Source organism: Artibeus jamaicensis, unplaced genomic scaffold (genome assembly GCF_021234435.1).
Source record: "Artibeus jamaicensis isolate MK-2021 breed Jamaican fruit bat unplaced genomic scaffold, CSHL_Jam_final contig_327, whole genome shotgun sequence".
NCBI classification, from domain to species: Eukaryota; Metazoa; Chordata; class Mammalia; order Chiroptera; family Phyllostomidae; genus Artibeus; species Artibeus jamaicensis.
The window spans coordinates 1,526,076-1,543,388 of record NW_026521772.1 but is presented as its reverse complement, the minus strand read 5'-3'; the positions used below and the strand labels follow the sequence as shown (position 1 = coordinate 1,543,388).

The 17,313-nt window shown below is 40.6% G+C and overlaps 1 protein-coding gene across 3 annotated transcripts in view; it reads left to right on the top strand.

Moving 5' to 3' along the window:
- COP1 (COP1 E3 ubiquitin ligase) overlaps positions 1–17,313 on the top strand; it is a 114,343-nt gene that overhangs the window by 36,737 nt on the left and 60,293 nt on the right. For all 3 annotated transcript variants that reach the window (XM_037145577.2, XM_037145578.2, XM_037145576.2), the window contains 3 exons: positions 5,003–5,062; positions 6,794–6,870; positions 15,650–15,707. In XM_037145577.2, the coding sequence (XP_037001472.1) occupies positions 5,003–5,062; positions 6,794–6,870; positions 15,650–15,707 (195 nt within the window). The remainder of the gene's footprint in view (positions 1–5,002; positions 5,063–6,793; positions 6,871–15,649; positions 15,708–17,313) is intronic.

Here is a 17,313-nt window from a genome sequence, read left to right as displayed (position 1 = left end):
TTTTCGGTAATGCCACATTGTACTAAATATGGGAACTTTACAGTGAGCTATTGTTTCTTGGGAATTCATGGCTCAGCTATTCATGGCTCTCTGTATTTCTATACCAGTTTTAGTACCAGCTGGTATATTTATGTGGTGCTGTGATTTTTATTGGGATTATGCTGTCGGTCAGTTTGGGAGACTGTATCTTTACAATATTGAGTCTTCTAGCCCGTAAACATGGTATTTCTCTCTACTTTGGTCCATAAGAATGTCCTACAAAATTTTGATATGTTTCAGAGTATTACTCTTATACGTGTTTATTTTGGATTTGTTCTTAGGTCTTCAGCCATTTTTAAAATGCTATTGTAAATAATATCTATGTCTTTATTTTTTTTCCTTACTGTTTGTAGCTGGTATGTAGAAATGCAGTTGATTTTTACACATACAAGTTTTTGCATCCAGCAGCCTTATTAAACTCTCACTGATTCTCAGAATTTGTAGATTCTTTTGTTTTGTGTGTACACAACATCATCCGCAAATAACAGTTTAGTTTCTTTCTTTATGATTCTTACTTCTTTTATTTATTTTTCTTGTCTTACTCTGCTGGCTAGGACATCCGGTACAGTGATGAATGGAAGTGAGAGCGGGCATCCTGGTGTTGGTGCTGATCTCAGAGTGAAAGCTTTCGGCGCCTCACCCTTAGGTGATTCCTGTAGGTTCTTCCCAGGCACTTGGTGTTGTCCAAGGAAGTAGATTTCTGTTCCCAGCTCTCTAAGAGGATTTTTTTTCCCCTTAATCATTAGTGGGGTTTTGAGCATTCTCCAAAATGTTTGTGCATCTGAGATGTGCATTTTTTTGCATTCTGTTAATGTCAATAATTACATTGGTTTAACATTAAAAAGTAAATCAACTTTGCACCTGGGGGACCAACCGTCCTGATTTCCCCAGAAGTATCCTAGTTTTCTCACAGAATGTTCTGCATTCTGGGAGACCCCACCAGGACGCTTGCTCACCTTTCCTGCATCCCTTCCACAAACCAAACTTGGTCATGATATACAACTCTTCCGTGTTTGTTTGCTGATGGTTGGTTTAGGATTTTTACTTCCTATGTTCATTAGTGAGATTGTCCTATGAAGATTGTCTGCTATGAAGATTGTGTTGTCAGATGATTTGGGGAATGTACCCTCTGTGCTATTTCCTGAAAGAATTTGTGTGGTCTAGGAATTTAAGTATCTTGCTGGAGAAGCCATCTGGCCCTGCTGTTTGCTCAAAGAGCTTTAAACTGGATTCGTTTGCCTCCACAGTTACGTGCCCGTTCAGGTTGTTATCTTACATAGCACTTTTGATACACGTGTTGGACTCCTCCTAGGAGATGTCGACTTCAGTTAAATTTTCTAAGCCATTAAACTTTTAATGGCCCCAGAGTTTTTAGTCCTGGCTGCTGATCAGTGCTGTGCCTTTTCCTCTTTTTTCCTTGATCAGTTCTTGCCAGGGATGTATCAGTTTTGAGTTTTATCTAAGACTCAAACCAATTTGAGTCAGCCAGTTTTGGACTTCAGCTTTGCTTCCCATGTTACTGCGCTCTTTGTGACTCCTCTACTTCCTTCGGTCTTGTTTCTTTTCTCATTTGTTAACTTGGTTGTACATGTGCAAACTTTTGTTTCTAATGTAGCATTTAAGGTCAAACAGTATCTTTTAGCTGCACCTAATGATATTCGTATGGCATTTGGTTTGCTGTTTCTTAGTTTAAAATAGTTTTGAATTTTCATTATACAGTAGCCAGTGAATTAATTATTTAGAAATTATCACTTGGACATGGGGATTTTCTTGTCTTGTTGTTATGGATTTCTGTTATAATTAGAGTGTCAGAAAATACCTTGTTTTTTATTTGTTTGAATATGATATTTGCACCATCACCTGGCAGTTGGTTACATTTAGAAGTATCTGTGCTGGGAAAGAATGGGGTTTTTTGTGCTTGTACAGTGCAGTGTAAAGTTTGTTAACTGTACGGTCATGATCTTCTGCATTCTTACTGGTTCTTTGTTTCCTTGTTACATCAGTTTCTGAGTCAGATTCAAGGGCAGTTTCTTATGCAGAAGAAGTTTTTGTCTGCTCTGTCAGCCTTTCTTTTTCCTGTTTTTGTTTGTTTGTTTTTCTCCTTATGGATTACTTGGATGTTTTTAGAATTCTCATTTTGATTTATTTATAATGTTTTTTAATACATCTCTTTGTACAGTTTTTTAGAGGTTACATTATACATTCTAACTTACCACAGACCACTGGTATTGACATGTTATTCATTTGCTTTTAGGTACGCCATCTTAATGTGCCCCCTATGGTTCAATCATTTTGGGGGGCAGGATTGCTCATTCTGTGTTTTCATCTCCACCCGAGCAGTGGTTGCTGCAGCAGGGCCAGGCCCACTCTGCTGTTGCAGGACGCGGATACGGAGGACGTGTGTGTTGGCAGGTGGTGGTGTGGATGCAAAACCTCTAGTTTTGCCCTGTATGTGGCTAAATTTGCTTTGCTTTTGGTGGTAACACGCTGTGTGTGTCTGTGTGTGTGTGTGTGTCTGTCTGTCTAAAAACCTTGTTTTTGTGTAGGTTTAATGCAAGTTGAGAGGAAGGTGCAGAGGTTTCCCACATACCCCCTGCGCTCACACGCGCACAGCCCCTCCATCCTCAGCGTCCCTCCAGAGGGACACTTGCTGTAGTTCACAGTAAATGCACCCAAGTCTATAGATGACTTTAGGGTTTATTTTGGGTTTTATACATTATGTGGTTTGGGAGAAATGTATAATTAAATGTATCTATTGTGACAGTATCATACGGAGCATCTTCACTGCCCTAAGATTTCTCTGCTGAGCCCTTCTCACGTCCTCAAACCCTGGCAAACGACAGATTTTTCACTGTCTCTGTAGTTTGGCCTCTTCCAGAATATCGCGGAGTTGGAATCATACGGCCTATTGGATCGGCTTTTCTCCCGTAGAGGTGTATATATATTTGCGTTTCCTCCAGCTCTTCTCAGGCTGGGAAGCTCATTTCTGCTCAGCACCGGAATAACTCTGCATCGTCTGGATGGACCACTGTTCATGCAGGCACCTGCCCAGGGCGTCTTGTTAGGCAGTTGTGAAGAAAGCTGCTGTGACCGTGGTTTTGTGTGGTTGTAAGTTTTCAGTTTCTTTAGGTGAGCAGCATGGTTGCTAGATCATATGATAAGAGTACGTTTAAGTGTTTTTTAAAGAAACTGCTAACCTGTTTTTCAAAGTGGCCGTACCACTTTATGTTCCCACCAGTGACAAACGAGTGTTTGTGTTGCTCCCTGCCTTCGTCAGCGTTCGGTGCTGTGCGTGTTCTGGAGTTCGGGTGCCCTGAGAGGTGTGCAGTGGTATCTCCTTGCTGTCTTTATATATTCAGTTTCGCTGCTCTTTTTTCAAACCAGCTTTTTTCTGAAAGTGTACCAGTGTCCTTTCGTTCAGTTTTGGATGTTGTCTGAAGTAGTCTTGTCTTGGAGTGTTGTGAGAGCGATTTAGGATGGAGGCAGAGAGTTTATTAGACGGAAGAGCTGAACGCATTTGGCAAAGCTAGTTGCCCTTCGTACTTCCGACCCAGGTTTTCAGCCCTGCGGTCTTTTCTACACTTTTGTGCCTTTGTATGTATGTGTTATTATTTACCCTGTTTATTCTGTATTTCCCCACTGTTTTCCACCTGGAAAAATTCTATTAATCCTTCAAGGCTCAGACCTGTGTTTAATTTCAAATGTAATTTTGGTGACCCAGGTACCGCTCCCCTGCCCCTGAACTTTCATCCAGGTTGGTAGCAGTCTGTTTCCCTAATCCTGCACGTTTCCGGTGTGTGCACACGGGCATCCTCCCATCAGCCCTTGCTCACTGGGGTGGAGCTGTTGTCTTCCTCCTTTACCCTCTTCCCTGGACTAACTTCCACGAGGGCAAGGTCTCTGGGTTTCTAAATCGTGTTTTTCCCAGGGCTTAGCAAAATGTGTAGGACTGGCTAATAATTGAATTAATGAGTTATCAGTTATATTATCAACTATGTATATGTTGCCACAGAAGAGAAGGTTCTGATGTTAAGAAATCTTAGAACTCTGTTTAACCTCAGCAGACATGAAAGAAGTGATAAACAGTAAGGTACTGCTTTCAAGAAGCGTGTGGTGTAGTGTGGTTCACAGCACGCTTTCTGGAGCTGGAAGGCTGTCTTGATTTGAACTCCAGCTCTGCCAGTTTGAATCAAGAGTAAGACAGCCACTTACATATACTGGTGATAGCATTTTAAGTTGGTATAGTGTTTCTAGAAAGCAGTTTTGTTTTATATAGTGAAGATTTGCTAATTCCTTGTTTCTAATAGTTTCATTTTGAACAATTTCTTAGTAAAATTTGAAATTCAGACTTATGTTTCAGAAGTACTTAAAATAGTTTGCAAACAAAAATATGGTGGAGGGGCAATGGTTAAATAAATGTATTGAATGTGATTCAGCAGTTAAAGTGTTTGCATGTAAATGGCATGGAAGAAGGTTATAATTCAGTAGGTAAGGTAATCAAAGATAAAACATTATCTTAAATATGTTTTAAAAAATGCTAGAAAGCAGATGTTGAGATGCCAACTTGTTTTTGCTGTTGGATGGGAGAATATAACCTCTGTGAGGCTAATTTTTATTTTTTAAATGGGGTTAACAGCTGACCTGCTGACATTAATTGCTGACAATTAAATGAGGTTCTTTGGATATCTTGTATTTTTAATACATCGCATTGTTATTATTGTTCATCTTTTCATTATAAAATCAATTCTTTTTCCATTAAAGAAATTCATTTTACTTTGTTAAATATTAAGACTATTCATTTACATAAGGACTTCCAGATCTTTTGTGAGTGGTTTTCATCCCTGTAATTTACCATTTGTACCCAGTTTTCTAGAAGTCAGTTTTCAAATGTAAAATTATTTTGTAATCTTGGTGATATCGATACGGTTTGGTTTATGCGTTTTCTTTCCTCTTTTATCTCCAGCAACTGGAACAGATCCAGAAGGAGCTAAGTGTTTTGGAAGAGGATATTAAAAGAGTGGAAGTAAGATACCAAGAATTTCTCACCTCTGTAGCTGTTTTTCAGTTTCATGAAATTGAAATTCCTTTAAATTGCTGCATTAAATTTATGGGCTTGGACTTAACAACATTATGTAGAAAGTAATAGATGTTACTTTAGTTTTGAGAGTGCATTTTATAGAAAAAGTATCACGTTCTTGATGATGAAGTGCATTCTGAATTTGTTTTCACTTTGTTTTATTGCCATAATTTGGGGGCAGGTTGAAAAAATCACTCAGTTATTTTGGATGCCGTCATGTTGACATAAATCCGCTCCCACGAAACCCTCAATTGTTAATATTAAAATATGTCACAATTTCATTCTTTTAGGTAAACAATTTTTTACTTATTTACTGTGCATTGCTAGGTGCTAACATAATTCAGAAAGAGATATGAGAGCATATCATCAAAAGTCTAAGAATTTGCAGTGTGATAGAATTTACAAACCCATGGGACCATCTTTGACAGGCTTATAGGCTGTTATTAATTATGATGTGAGGTTACTGTTACTGTCTTCAGCTGTATTTAAATTCACTGTATATTTTTAATTGTTCACATGTGTTACATGTTTCTTTTGCTGGTACATCTTGACTGGTGTTGAGTTTTCTGTTAGTGGAAGTTCAGTGTCCCATGTGGCATTCCTAACCTATATTTGATCACACTGAGAGTTTGGATTAGTCAGAAGTGATTCTGCTTGATTATGGATCTGTAGTGGCATTTTAAAATTTGCTGTTTTTCCGTCAATCGAAATGTCGAGCATAAGGAAGAAAGCCACATTGTTGGTGTGAGTCAGAGGCACAGTTTACGCAGTGATACTTGATTAAGAGGCCTTTTACTCTGGATTAATGATCAAAACTCAGTGTTCGTATTTACTCGAACAGCTAATATTTGAATCAAGAGAAGTGTTGCCTTTTAAAGTGTTTGCAGGGGTATTTAAAAGTAGAGACTGACACGGTCTGCCTTCCCTTCCCTCCGAGAACCGAACCCAGTGACCCGGTTACCCTGCTGTTGCTTTTGCCCCAGTGTTTCTCGGTGGGCACCCACCCAGGTCGGCGGGGAGCCAGGCCGCTGTTCAGAGTGCGCTGCACTCCGCGTGGAAATGCTGTCGGCCCTTGACCAGCACAGCGTTGAACTGCGCAGGTCCGCCTATGTGCAGGGCTTTCTTTTCAATAAATGCTTTTAATGTATCCCCTCTTCCTTGTGATTTTCTTAACAATATTTTCTTTCCTCTAGTTTACTTTATTGTAAGAATACAGTGTATAATACATGTAGCATACAGAATATATTTTAATTAATTGACTGTGTTATAAATAATAAGGCTTCTGGTCAATAATAGGCTATTAGTGGTGAAATTTGGGGGAGTCAAAAGTTATAGCAAACACATAGGGAGGTTGGGAGTTGGTGCTCCTGACCCCCACGTTGTTTAAGGGCCAACTGTATTTACAATATATTTCTCTCTTTTTTTTGGCATTGGTGGCTTTATTAGTGATTAACAATGTTTATTAAAGAATTTCTAGTTTTTTAACAATGTGTACCATATAAAAGGCTTATGTCTTAACTTTTTTAGTTATTCTTTTGCATTCTGGAGAGGAAGGCTCGTTGAGGCAAAAAGGGAGGATAAAAACCTGGGGTTAGAAAGGAACATACTGTCATATCTGGTTTTGGTTTATGCATCTTCTGTATAACTCAGTTATAACTCGAATACTTCTGCTTTCAGGAAATGAGTGGCCTGTACTCTCCCGTCAGCGAGGACAGCACAGTGCCTCAGTTTGAAGCCCCCTCTCCGTCACACAGGTACAGAGCTCACACGCGTGATCACGTAGGGTTCATGTCACATGTGCACATGTGCTGCTCGTCCTTGGGACCTCTTCCACGCGATGTTCAAAACCCCTGAGAAATTACTTTTGGTCATGATCTAGAAATGAGATTCAAGTTACCCATCTGGGTTTTTTAAATCTTTGAATTTTCATGCCAGAAACAGTCACTGAGCAGTATAATGTAATGTTATGAATTCACTGTTGGATTAAAGGTTCTGTGGATTTCTTGAAATAACGGTAGCTTTTAATATCTTGTGAATGAAAAATTCAGTGACATTAAAATCCATAGTTTGAGACCACGAAATGGTAACATTAAGGGAAATTTTAATAAAGTAAAACCTTGAGCGCTTCCCATCATTTACTGAGTTTTGGGGGGCAGATTTCCTTGGATTGAAAATGAGGGCATTGAGTCGGTTAGTTTCGATCCCCCTGGCATCTGCGCACAGCTCCCTTGGATTGTGTTGGGCAGCCTGCTCTTCCGTGTGCTCGGTTAGAGCAGGGATTGCCTTTGTCCAGGCTTCGGAGAGTTAACACCTCGTGCAGTGTTTGTGGGTTACAGTGTGTCTGTGGTTCCTTCTCAGCTCAGACTTGATGAAATAACTACCCAAATTTTGAATGTTTTTGCTTGAAATGTTCAAAGTATAACGATTTTACATGTTTTTAACTTGCTACTCCATTTACGCTAATGGTCCAATGGAGGCTTTTTAGACAAATAGCTCAGGTGGTCTAATGCCAGTGGAAGAGCTTAGCCAGCCTTCGGAACCTGTCGGTGGAGGGTAGCTCCCGTGGGCCTGGTTTGGGCCACGTGTGGGGAAAGGGGCCCCGGGGTGCGCTGGCCGAGGGGCAGCCCGGATGCTTGCTGTTTGCCATCGTGTGCGTGTCCTTGTGGGTCCGAGTTGGTTCTGCAGTCACGTCAGCCGTGCAGCTCAGCTTGTTTTTGTCCAACCTTAACTCTATTTAAAACACTTCGGCATGACTCAGCCTCTGGTATATTGTTATTTTTAAGCTTAGCATTTACTTTCTAATATACATGGGATCTTTGTCCATGGAATATTTATTATGTGGAGCATACAGGCAAGCAGAGGTGGTCATATCACAAAGTATTCACTAAGAAACGGACAGTTCTGATCATCATATCCCTCTCTGATAGTAGCATGTCTTTGTATCTGTTGTTACTCAGGTCCTTGTTACTCAGTCTCTTACTGATGGTTTTTATTATCATGTGATGTGATGTATTATATTCATGTAACTGGATCTGTTTATCCAATGCCCCTGACGTGCTTGACACTGTTCTAGATGTTCGATCTAGTTGGCAGAGCCCCTATCCTTATGACACCTGCCTTTGGGGGCGCTGCTGTGTGTGTGGAGGTTGGGGAAGATACCACACAAGCAAATTTGTCATGCGGTGGCAGATACATGTAAGTAGTACCTTCGGAGGTAATGGTAGACATACCAGGGGTTTGCAGAGGATTCTGTTTTAGTTTGCTTAGTCAGGCTTCTCCAAGGAGCTGGCATTTAAGAGGACACATGAATGGAGTGTAAATATGATTGAAAATCATGAGGAAGTTTTGAGCAGGGTGTAATTTAGATTTTAAAATACTTGCTGGGGTTTCCACATGGAGGCTAGAGAAGAGCTGTGTCCCTTTCAGCCCCTGCCCTTGGAAGCCAGAGGAGGGTTAGGGAGCACGGCAGCAGTCCGGAGCAGAGGAGACGAGGCGTGCAGTCGGACGTCATCAGTGCAAAAGGCAAGAACTGGGGCATTGTAAAGGAGCACGTCTTGTAAAAGACACAGGGTTCCTTGAAATCTGTGAAAGCGTCGTGGGAGATTTGCTAAAATACAGTACGAAGCTGTCGTCAGGTGAGATTCTGGCAGGCTGGGGAATAGTGGAAGGAGGGAGAATAGGCGGACGTGATACTTCCTTCAGAAGAGTGTTTTGACATTTTACTAAAATAAGTACTTTGAATATTCATCAAAATCTGAGAGAGACACTTGGGGGAAATGGTGTTGCCCTTAAGCACTCTTGGAAAACGACCCTTAAGTTTGGGGCTGGGAGGAGTGTCATGTTAAACTGTCAGTGTCTGATTTTTCTTTATTTCTAAGAACTAGTATGTAGTTGCAAGTATAATAACTTCCCCTCATAATTGTTAGTTCTATTATTTAAATACCAGACAGTTTTTGTTTTTATTCCTCACCATAATGTTTGGGTTTCTCTATTAAGCAGATTTAGTTTTTTAAAGGCCTGTTTGTGGTTTCACTTATTTCTATAATGAGAAGCTTCTTTACATGTCAGGTCATTGAATCCCTTACACCATAGTCTCTGGGTTTATGATTAGAGTTTGCACTGAAATGAACAGAGAAAGGCAAACGCGCCTCCCCCGCGCACACCCTGGATCCCGTCTTCTCTGTGTCAGAATCAGCTGTAGTCGCCATGTCCTGACGGCCCTCTTCCCGCTGCCTGTTTAGACTCGGGATCACACAGAGTCTGGGGTGGGGGGGGTTTAACTGCCCTCCTGCTAGTTTCATCTGATTGTGTTCCTCTCCTGCGTGAAATCCTTCCGTGGCTTTCCACTGTATGCAAACTGGTTCAGCATCAGCTCTTCTGCGTGGCCCTTCACACTCACCTGTGCCCTGCCTACTGTTTTTGCGTGTTGGAACTGAACTCCCAAACCAGGTTGCTAGGTACCACCTTTACATGTACTGTTCCTTTTGCCGAGAAACTTCCTGGATTCATCTCTTACATAGCTTCTCCCCAAGCTTAGGTGATTACAAATATATCTTCAGAAATCTCTGCTACACATGCACGGGGACTTCTGAACATAAATAATGTTTTGCTGTATTTTAAAGAAGTTTATCTGGTGTGTAGAAGTAGTGGAAATGGTCGATTGTTTTATTGTTGGGAGTACAAGGGATACCTGCCTTAACTCTGACCTTGTTCCATGCAAAGGAGTTGAACTTGATGTCATAGGCGAGGGAGGACTATGCAAGAATCTTACAGAATTTTTAACTTGAACTAAAACAAAAAGAAACACAAAATGCATAAATCAAACTTCCTTGGCGATAATGGAGAGGATACTCTTCTTACATCTGTAATTTCTTACAAGGTTGATAGGTAATGGGTAGCATATTATGAAACTACCTTTGAAACAGTGTAAGTTCATTTATTTAGAATATTTGAAGACTTTATTCTTAGTCACTCACCAGTTTTAGGGGTGTATTGGGCATGTATAAAACCCCGTTCCAGGCCCTGGGGACCCAGCTGTGAGTGTGACAGACCCCGGGACCCTGCTGGCGGGATTCCACAGCCGGAGGGTGAGACGTTATGCTGGCAAGTCAGTTCTTCCGCTTAAAATGTGATGTACGCAGACTTTCAGTTCCGAGAATTAAAATAATGAAATGAATTTTAACTCTGAAACTTTAGGAATCATACTTGATTAGTAGTCATTCCAGGACTTTTTGAAAACACCTTTAAGTCCTTGTTATAAACTGTCGTCGTCACTGCTTGACGAAGTTACTGACAGCCTCTCCCAGCTCTGAATTCGAGGTGCAAGCAGGCCAGGCTGCACTGTGTGAGAGTATCTGTCAAGACTTACGTTTGAAATGCAGCCCTTTGAGCCCCACTCCCACAGCTGGTCATCGGGTCTGGGTGGTTTGCAGAGATTCAGGTGCAGCTGTGGGCCCTGGCTGGTGTGGCGCAGTCGGTTGGAGGGGTCATCCCATAGACTGAAAGGTCGTGGAGTCGATTCTGGGTTGGGCTACAAGGCATCCATCCAATCAGTGTTTCTCTCCCTCTCTCTTCCCCTGCCTTCCCCTCTCTAAGCATGTCCTTGGGTGAGGATAGAACAAAAGCAAATTTTAAAAAATGCAGGTGTGCAGCATCATACTTTAAAAATATTGGTTTGGTAGAGACTATGTATTATTGACGTGTTTTTAAATCCTTAAATCAGATATGCTGATTTTCTCTTTCATAAAAGCTCAAATATTCAACACTAAAGTTTTTTAACTGTCTTTAAACTTTCATATTTGGGGAGGACGGGGTAAGGATATTGAATTATTTCAGTCTCTGCTCTATAAAGTCACATATCTTTCTTTAATATCTTGACATGGCTCAAGTCAAGTTCCCAGGCTTGGGAGAGCCAGAAAAGTTAAAGTCAGATCAAGAGGAGAGCTGTGTTTATTTGCAAAAGCTGCAACTGTCAGATTAAAACAGCATCTGCGTCTTAGGCGTCATTTTATAGTTTACATGCATCTGCTAATAGACCCCTCCGAACAAGTGCTGTGTGGCTGGTGGGGTTTTTAATCCTCATTTTGCAGGTGAGGAGCTGAGGCACAGAGACGAAGTGATCTGCCCAGCACCACACCGTCAGTGCTCGCCAGCGCCCCAACGCAGGGGCACAGCCTTGGCGGGTGAAAGGGTTTGGAAGCCATCAGAGTTGAGAATGAAATGGTGAAAGGCACACGAGTGGAAACTTTCAGTTAGAAACGGCAGGGTAGTGACTCTTCAGGACGGCAAAACGCATGTCACTCCGACGGTCATACACGCAGATTCTGGGGTTACCCTGCCTGAGTTCAGGTTTCCGCTCCACAGACCTTTAGCAGTTTGACTGTAGGCAAGTTTATTAACTTCAGTACACTTCTGTTTTCTCATCCACAAAGGGAGGGTGATAATGCCTGTCTTGATTGATAAAACACGATGGTACATGTAGGAAATGAGAGTACTGCCTGGCACTAGTACACACCCAGTAAGTGTTAGCTGTGGCCGTCATTGTCGCACTGATTGTGAAGGACTTGTGTGCACAGTTGTGTCATGTGTTAAAGGGGGTGTGGATTGGAGAGGGAGAGGCCAACAGGAAGACTAATTTCCAGCATCTCCCTCCTGAGCTACCTGCAAAATTAGGGCCACAGAACTTATGATGGTTTAGTAAATGGGATTTACTCTAATTTGAAATTCAGTGCTTCAGTTCTTAAAGGACATAATGTGTGTATTACTGTCACAGAGAAGAAGCTCTGTGTTAAGTAACTGAGAACAAATACTATTCTGAGAAAAAGGCGATTAGCCCTGGTCTGCTTGTAACAGTAAGGATTATTGCTTTGGATATAAGGCAATAAAATAGTGACAAACTACTGGCTTAAAATAAAACCACACTCAATTTTAATTAATCATTACTAAAATTTATAAGTTAGATTATTCTCATGTTACATGTTGCTTAGTATGTTTTGGGGAACTGGTTTGATAATTTTATATAGAATATTGGTAAGGAACAGGTTTTGGCTATAGCTCCACATGGTTTATTAAATGTAAAGTTTATTTTTCTCTGTCTTAAGTTTCTACTAATGAAAAAAACAAATGACAGCAGTTAGTCTAATTTCTTGTGTACACAGCATTTCTTGATTCATTTAATTCCCTTAATTGAAACCTTATATTTATTTTCTGTATGTTGTCTTAAATGACCTCTTTTGTTAACAGTTTAAAAATTCTGCATAACGAACTAATGTTGTGTCTGTTAATGACTCAAAGGAGTCGTCCTTTTTCAAACACAAGCCCAATCTAAAGTTAGTCACCTGTTATTTTTACCAAGAGTGAACTGTTTTCTCTCAGACTCCTACTCCTTGCAGATAGAGCTTATATAAAAAAAATTGACTGAAGTGTTAATTATGAAGTGTGCATCTTTGCTTTGGAAGCAAGTGATTTAAGTGAGCGTTGTGCGACGCCTGGTCATGAATGACTGAGTTTCCTTCCTGGCCCCGGTAAACAGCACGTCATCTTCAGCAAAGCTTCTGGTTGTCCACGGCCAGACAGGAGGGGTTTCTTTGTCACCTTACTCGCTCCACCTCGATGAACCTGTGCCGTCCTCAAGTCAGCTCTAGTCACTACCCTGACACTGGCTTTTTGATGTATTTATTAAGTTTTTAGAACTTTATTGACGTGGACTTCAACCAGCTGATGATTCTGTTTTACATTTATAGGTTGCTGTTTTTCCCATTTTTTCCTTTAGTTATGTCCAGCATGGTGGTTCAGCGTAGACCGTGACCCTGACTGCATGGGTTGGAATCCTAAGTCTGCTGTTTGCTAACTTTGTTACCTTGGGCCAGATATATTACCTTGCCCAGCCTGAGTTTCCTCCCTTGAGACATCAGAAGGAAAATAGTATCTACATGGGAGATATGAGGTGGAAATTATTTAGGCCAGTGCCTGGGTGTAGTAAATGCTTGATAAGTGGTGGCTGTTACTGTCTCTGTTGTAACTGCCGCCTGGTGACCATGGCCGACTTCAAGTTGGGGACCTGACACAGTGGCCGAGTCAGGAGGGCCCAGCCTGGTCACAGCGTTCTGATGCACTCTTCCGACCACGTGACTCTCCCTCTCTCTCTCTCTCTCACACACAAACACACATACACACTCACACACACACTCATACCCATCCATTTAACAAGCAGAATCAGAGGGCTTTATTTTTCAGATTTCTTCCATCACAGTCTGTATGCAAGTACAAGGTTTTATTAGTGAATACAATTAAAACCTGATGTAAAATAAATTTTAAACTCTGCAGATATTCTAAAACACTATTTAGAACTTGTAATTTGAATATCTTTCACAAATAGATGAGTATTTTTTATTGAATTTGGGGGGTGAAATTGGTTAATTAAAGCCTATATAATTGGTTAATTAAAAGCCCATATAATTAAAATTATATAGGCTTTGGGCATACAGTTCTATAGTACATTATTGATGAGTATTTTTATTGAATTTGGGGGGTGAAATTAGTTAATAAAATTATGTAGGCTTCAGGCATACAGTTCTAAAGTACATTATCTGTATATTTTGTGTTCACCATCCCAAATCGAGTCTCCTTCCATTACCATTTGTCCCCCCTTTACTGTCTTAGATGTCCCCCACCCTCCTCTTTCCCTCTGGTAATCTCCATATTGAGGTCTGTATCTGATGAGTATTTAACATGTATTTGAAATGTTGTTATCTCACTACACACTAATGTGCTAATATATCAGTACCATTGTTCAGACTTGTGGTCAAAGAAATCTGAATTATAACGTCATAAAAAACCATATCTATAAATTGCTCCATTCTATCGACCTCTAAACATGCAGCTACGTAATTTTTATTGATGTGTATACAAATGCTAGGGGGTCGGGTTTTACTAGTGAAAGTAATAGAGAGATGTTCTGGATGCACGGGACCTCCTCATTTTTAACCCCACTAGTCCCAGGATGCGGTACCCAGAAGCTAGCATGGGATCTGGTTCTGCGGTGTGTGAGTCTGTGCAGGCAAGCTAAGCATTGCTCACGTTTCATCGGAGGAAACCCATTGGAAGGTGGTGTTAACTCTCTAATGTTCACTGTGAGCGTTCAGAAGGCTCTTTCTTGTAGAACTGAGTCTTACGCAGGGACAGTGAGGAACACAGTGACTTGAGCTCCTTTCCTGTGTGCTGCTATTCGAAAAGACTGCTGTGCGGACAGTTTCATCTGCTTTGTTATATTTTTGGAAATGTGAGGTTGAATGTTATTGACTACTTTTATTAGTAGAGGTTAAAATTTTTTAATTTTCACCATTTTTTGGAAATTTACTGAGAACTTAATACACTCGTTTAAATCTCACACCTCTCTGAAGTGCTTTCCTCATTCAATAGATGGAGAAACCAGAGGCCAGTTAATATTAGTAACTTGCCCAGTCATTTAGCCACTAAGGGATGAAATTCACCGCTAAGGGATTTCTTAGGAGTGCCTCTCATGTTACAGCCTTTGAGGATGTTTGAGTGCTGGAGTAAAATAGTTATTATGTGTATTCATGTAGAGAGGGCCATTCTGATCGGGACCCTCAATTGCTTCAATTTGTCAGGGTAGACAAGAATAAACATTTCTATAGCAGAAACTGTAAACAGCTGTTGGCTTATCATGGGTGGTGTATCTGTTATGCCGTTTCAGGTGTTAATGTTCTTCACAGACTGGTTTGTTTCGTTTGTAAAGATGGGAAAGTGACAGGGAGAAGGTGGCAGGATAGAACGGAACGAGTAGGAAAGAGTCAGTCTGGACTTCCAGAGGCTTGTCTAGAGTTAAGTAGGAGAATGCACAGACAATCTGACCACATGGAAAGGACCAGCACAGAACGCGGATTCTGTTTGACCGGAGCAGACAGCCGGTGTATGGGTGTTAGATTCTGAAGGAAAGATTATTGGTATTTTACCCTTTGTTCCATCCTTTTGATGGTTTTCTTTCATGCGAGATGATTATCATCCCATTTTGAATCTGGAAGGGACTCTGGATATTCCAGAGACAAGTGCATCCCCACTCGCCTCACGCGGCAGATAGGACGCTGAATGTTTGGGAGGTGCTCGTCCAAGGGTACGTGGCTCTTCAGTGCACGGCAGCGTCAGCTGACCGTCATGGTGGCGTGCTCGTGCCCTTCCCCACTGCTCTTCCTTCGATAGACAGCTCACTAACCTACCTGCCAGCCAGCCGAGTCACACACATCTGTGTCCACCCCTGTCCTGGGACCATGTCCTGTTGACATTCTTTCACGGTCTACATGTTTCACATCGTGGGGTGTAGGAGTAAATTGTTGAAATAATTGCTGATTTATTTTGTTTAAGGGTTATGAATTTATTTTATGTCTAATTATTACCAATAAATATTTTCTTTGCTTAGAAATTTAAGTATTGGATTTATATATTTTAGTTTTACTTTTTTGTTGCTAGAATAATGTAAACACCTGAAATCACATGTTTTTTCTCTTCATTTTACAGTAGTATTATTGATTCCACAGAGTACAGCCAACCTCCAGGTTTCAGTGGCAGTTCTCAGGTAAATTACACAGTTAACAATATGTTTTAGTGGCACCCTCAATGTAATAACCATCTGAGACGTAAAATCCAAGGTCGGTTCACTGGGATGTCCAGACACAGGGCTGTGTTCTGAATGCTGTGGCGTTGGTTAGATGCGAGTAGCTCTGACGCACAACCAACTATTCATTGGCTCGTTAATGAGTTAAAAAAAATTTTTAAACATACTGATAAAAGTCCTCTTGGGTGTTGAGAAGAGGCAAATACTGTAAGAGGGAATTATGAACATCAGGGCACTGTTTCAGGGATAAGATCATTATAATGTGTGGATGGATTGATTACTCATCATTATGTTTCTCTGCGGAAAGTAAACTACAGGTTTGAGTAAAATAAACTCTAGCTTCACCTTCTAATTAATTGTAAGATTATTTTGACTCTGTTCATCTCTGATTTGGGGGATGCTGATATTTGTCAAATCTAACTGAGGCTTGACCTTTTTGAAGAAAATTTCTGTACTGAAATAATTTTAGATTTTGAGAAACGTTACAAGAGTGATAAAAAGAATTCCTTTATATTCTTCTTTATTCAGGTTGTTCAGATGCTAACATTTAATCACGTTTGCTTATCATTGTCATTCTTTCTCTCTTTTACATACAAGTTTTTGTCTGGTTTGTTTGCAGAATGTACAGACATAATGTTCCTTTGCCTCTAAGTACTTCAGTGTATGTTTCCTTCAAATCAAGGATATTGTCTTAAATAATCACAATATAATTTTAAAATTCGAGAAGTTTACTTTTTTGCCATTTTAATGTTCATTTTGATATTCTTTTTCTTATATAATTCCCTTTAGCATTTCATATAATAGTGGCCTGGTGATGTTGAACTCCTTTAGTTTTTCATTGTCTGGGAGGCACCTTACCTGTTGCTCAATGCTAAATGATAGCTTTGCTGGATAGAGTGATCTAAGTGGTCAGTCCTTGCTTTTTATCACTTTGAATCCTTCTTGCCAGTCCTTTCTAGCTTGCAAAGGTCTTTTTTTAGTCTTACAGGAACTCATTTGTAGGTAACTGTCTGCTTTTCTTTTGCTGCTTTTAGGATGCTCCCTTTATCTTTAGCCTTTGGCATTTTAATTATGATGTGTCTTGGTGTGGTCCTACGTGGGTCCATCTTGTTTGGGAGACTGTGCTTTCTGGACTCGCATGTCTATTTCCTTCACCAAATTAAGGAAGTTTTCTTTCATTATCGTTTCAAATAAGTTTTCAAGTTCTTGCTCTTTCTCTTCTCCTTCTGGCGCCCCTATGATCCAGATGTTGGTACCTTTAAAGTTGCCCCAGAGGTTCCTAAGCCTTTCCTTGTTCTTTTGAATTTTTTCTTCCTGCTGTTCCGGTTGAATTCTTTTCCTTTCCTTGTGTTCCAAATTGTTGATTTGATTCTCAGCTTCATCCTCTCCTCTGTTAGGTCTCTGTATATATTTTTTTATTTCACTTACTGTAACCTTCCTTTCTGCCTGGGTCTTTTTTATGCTATTGAAGTACCCAGTAAGTTCCTGGAGCATCCTGATAACCAGTGTTTTGAGCTCTGCATCTGATATGTTGATTATCTCCATTTCCCTTAGTTCCTTTTCTGAA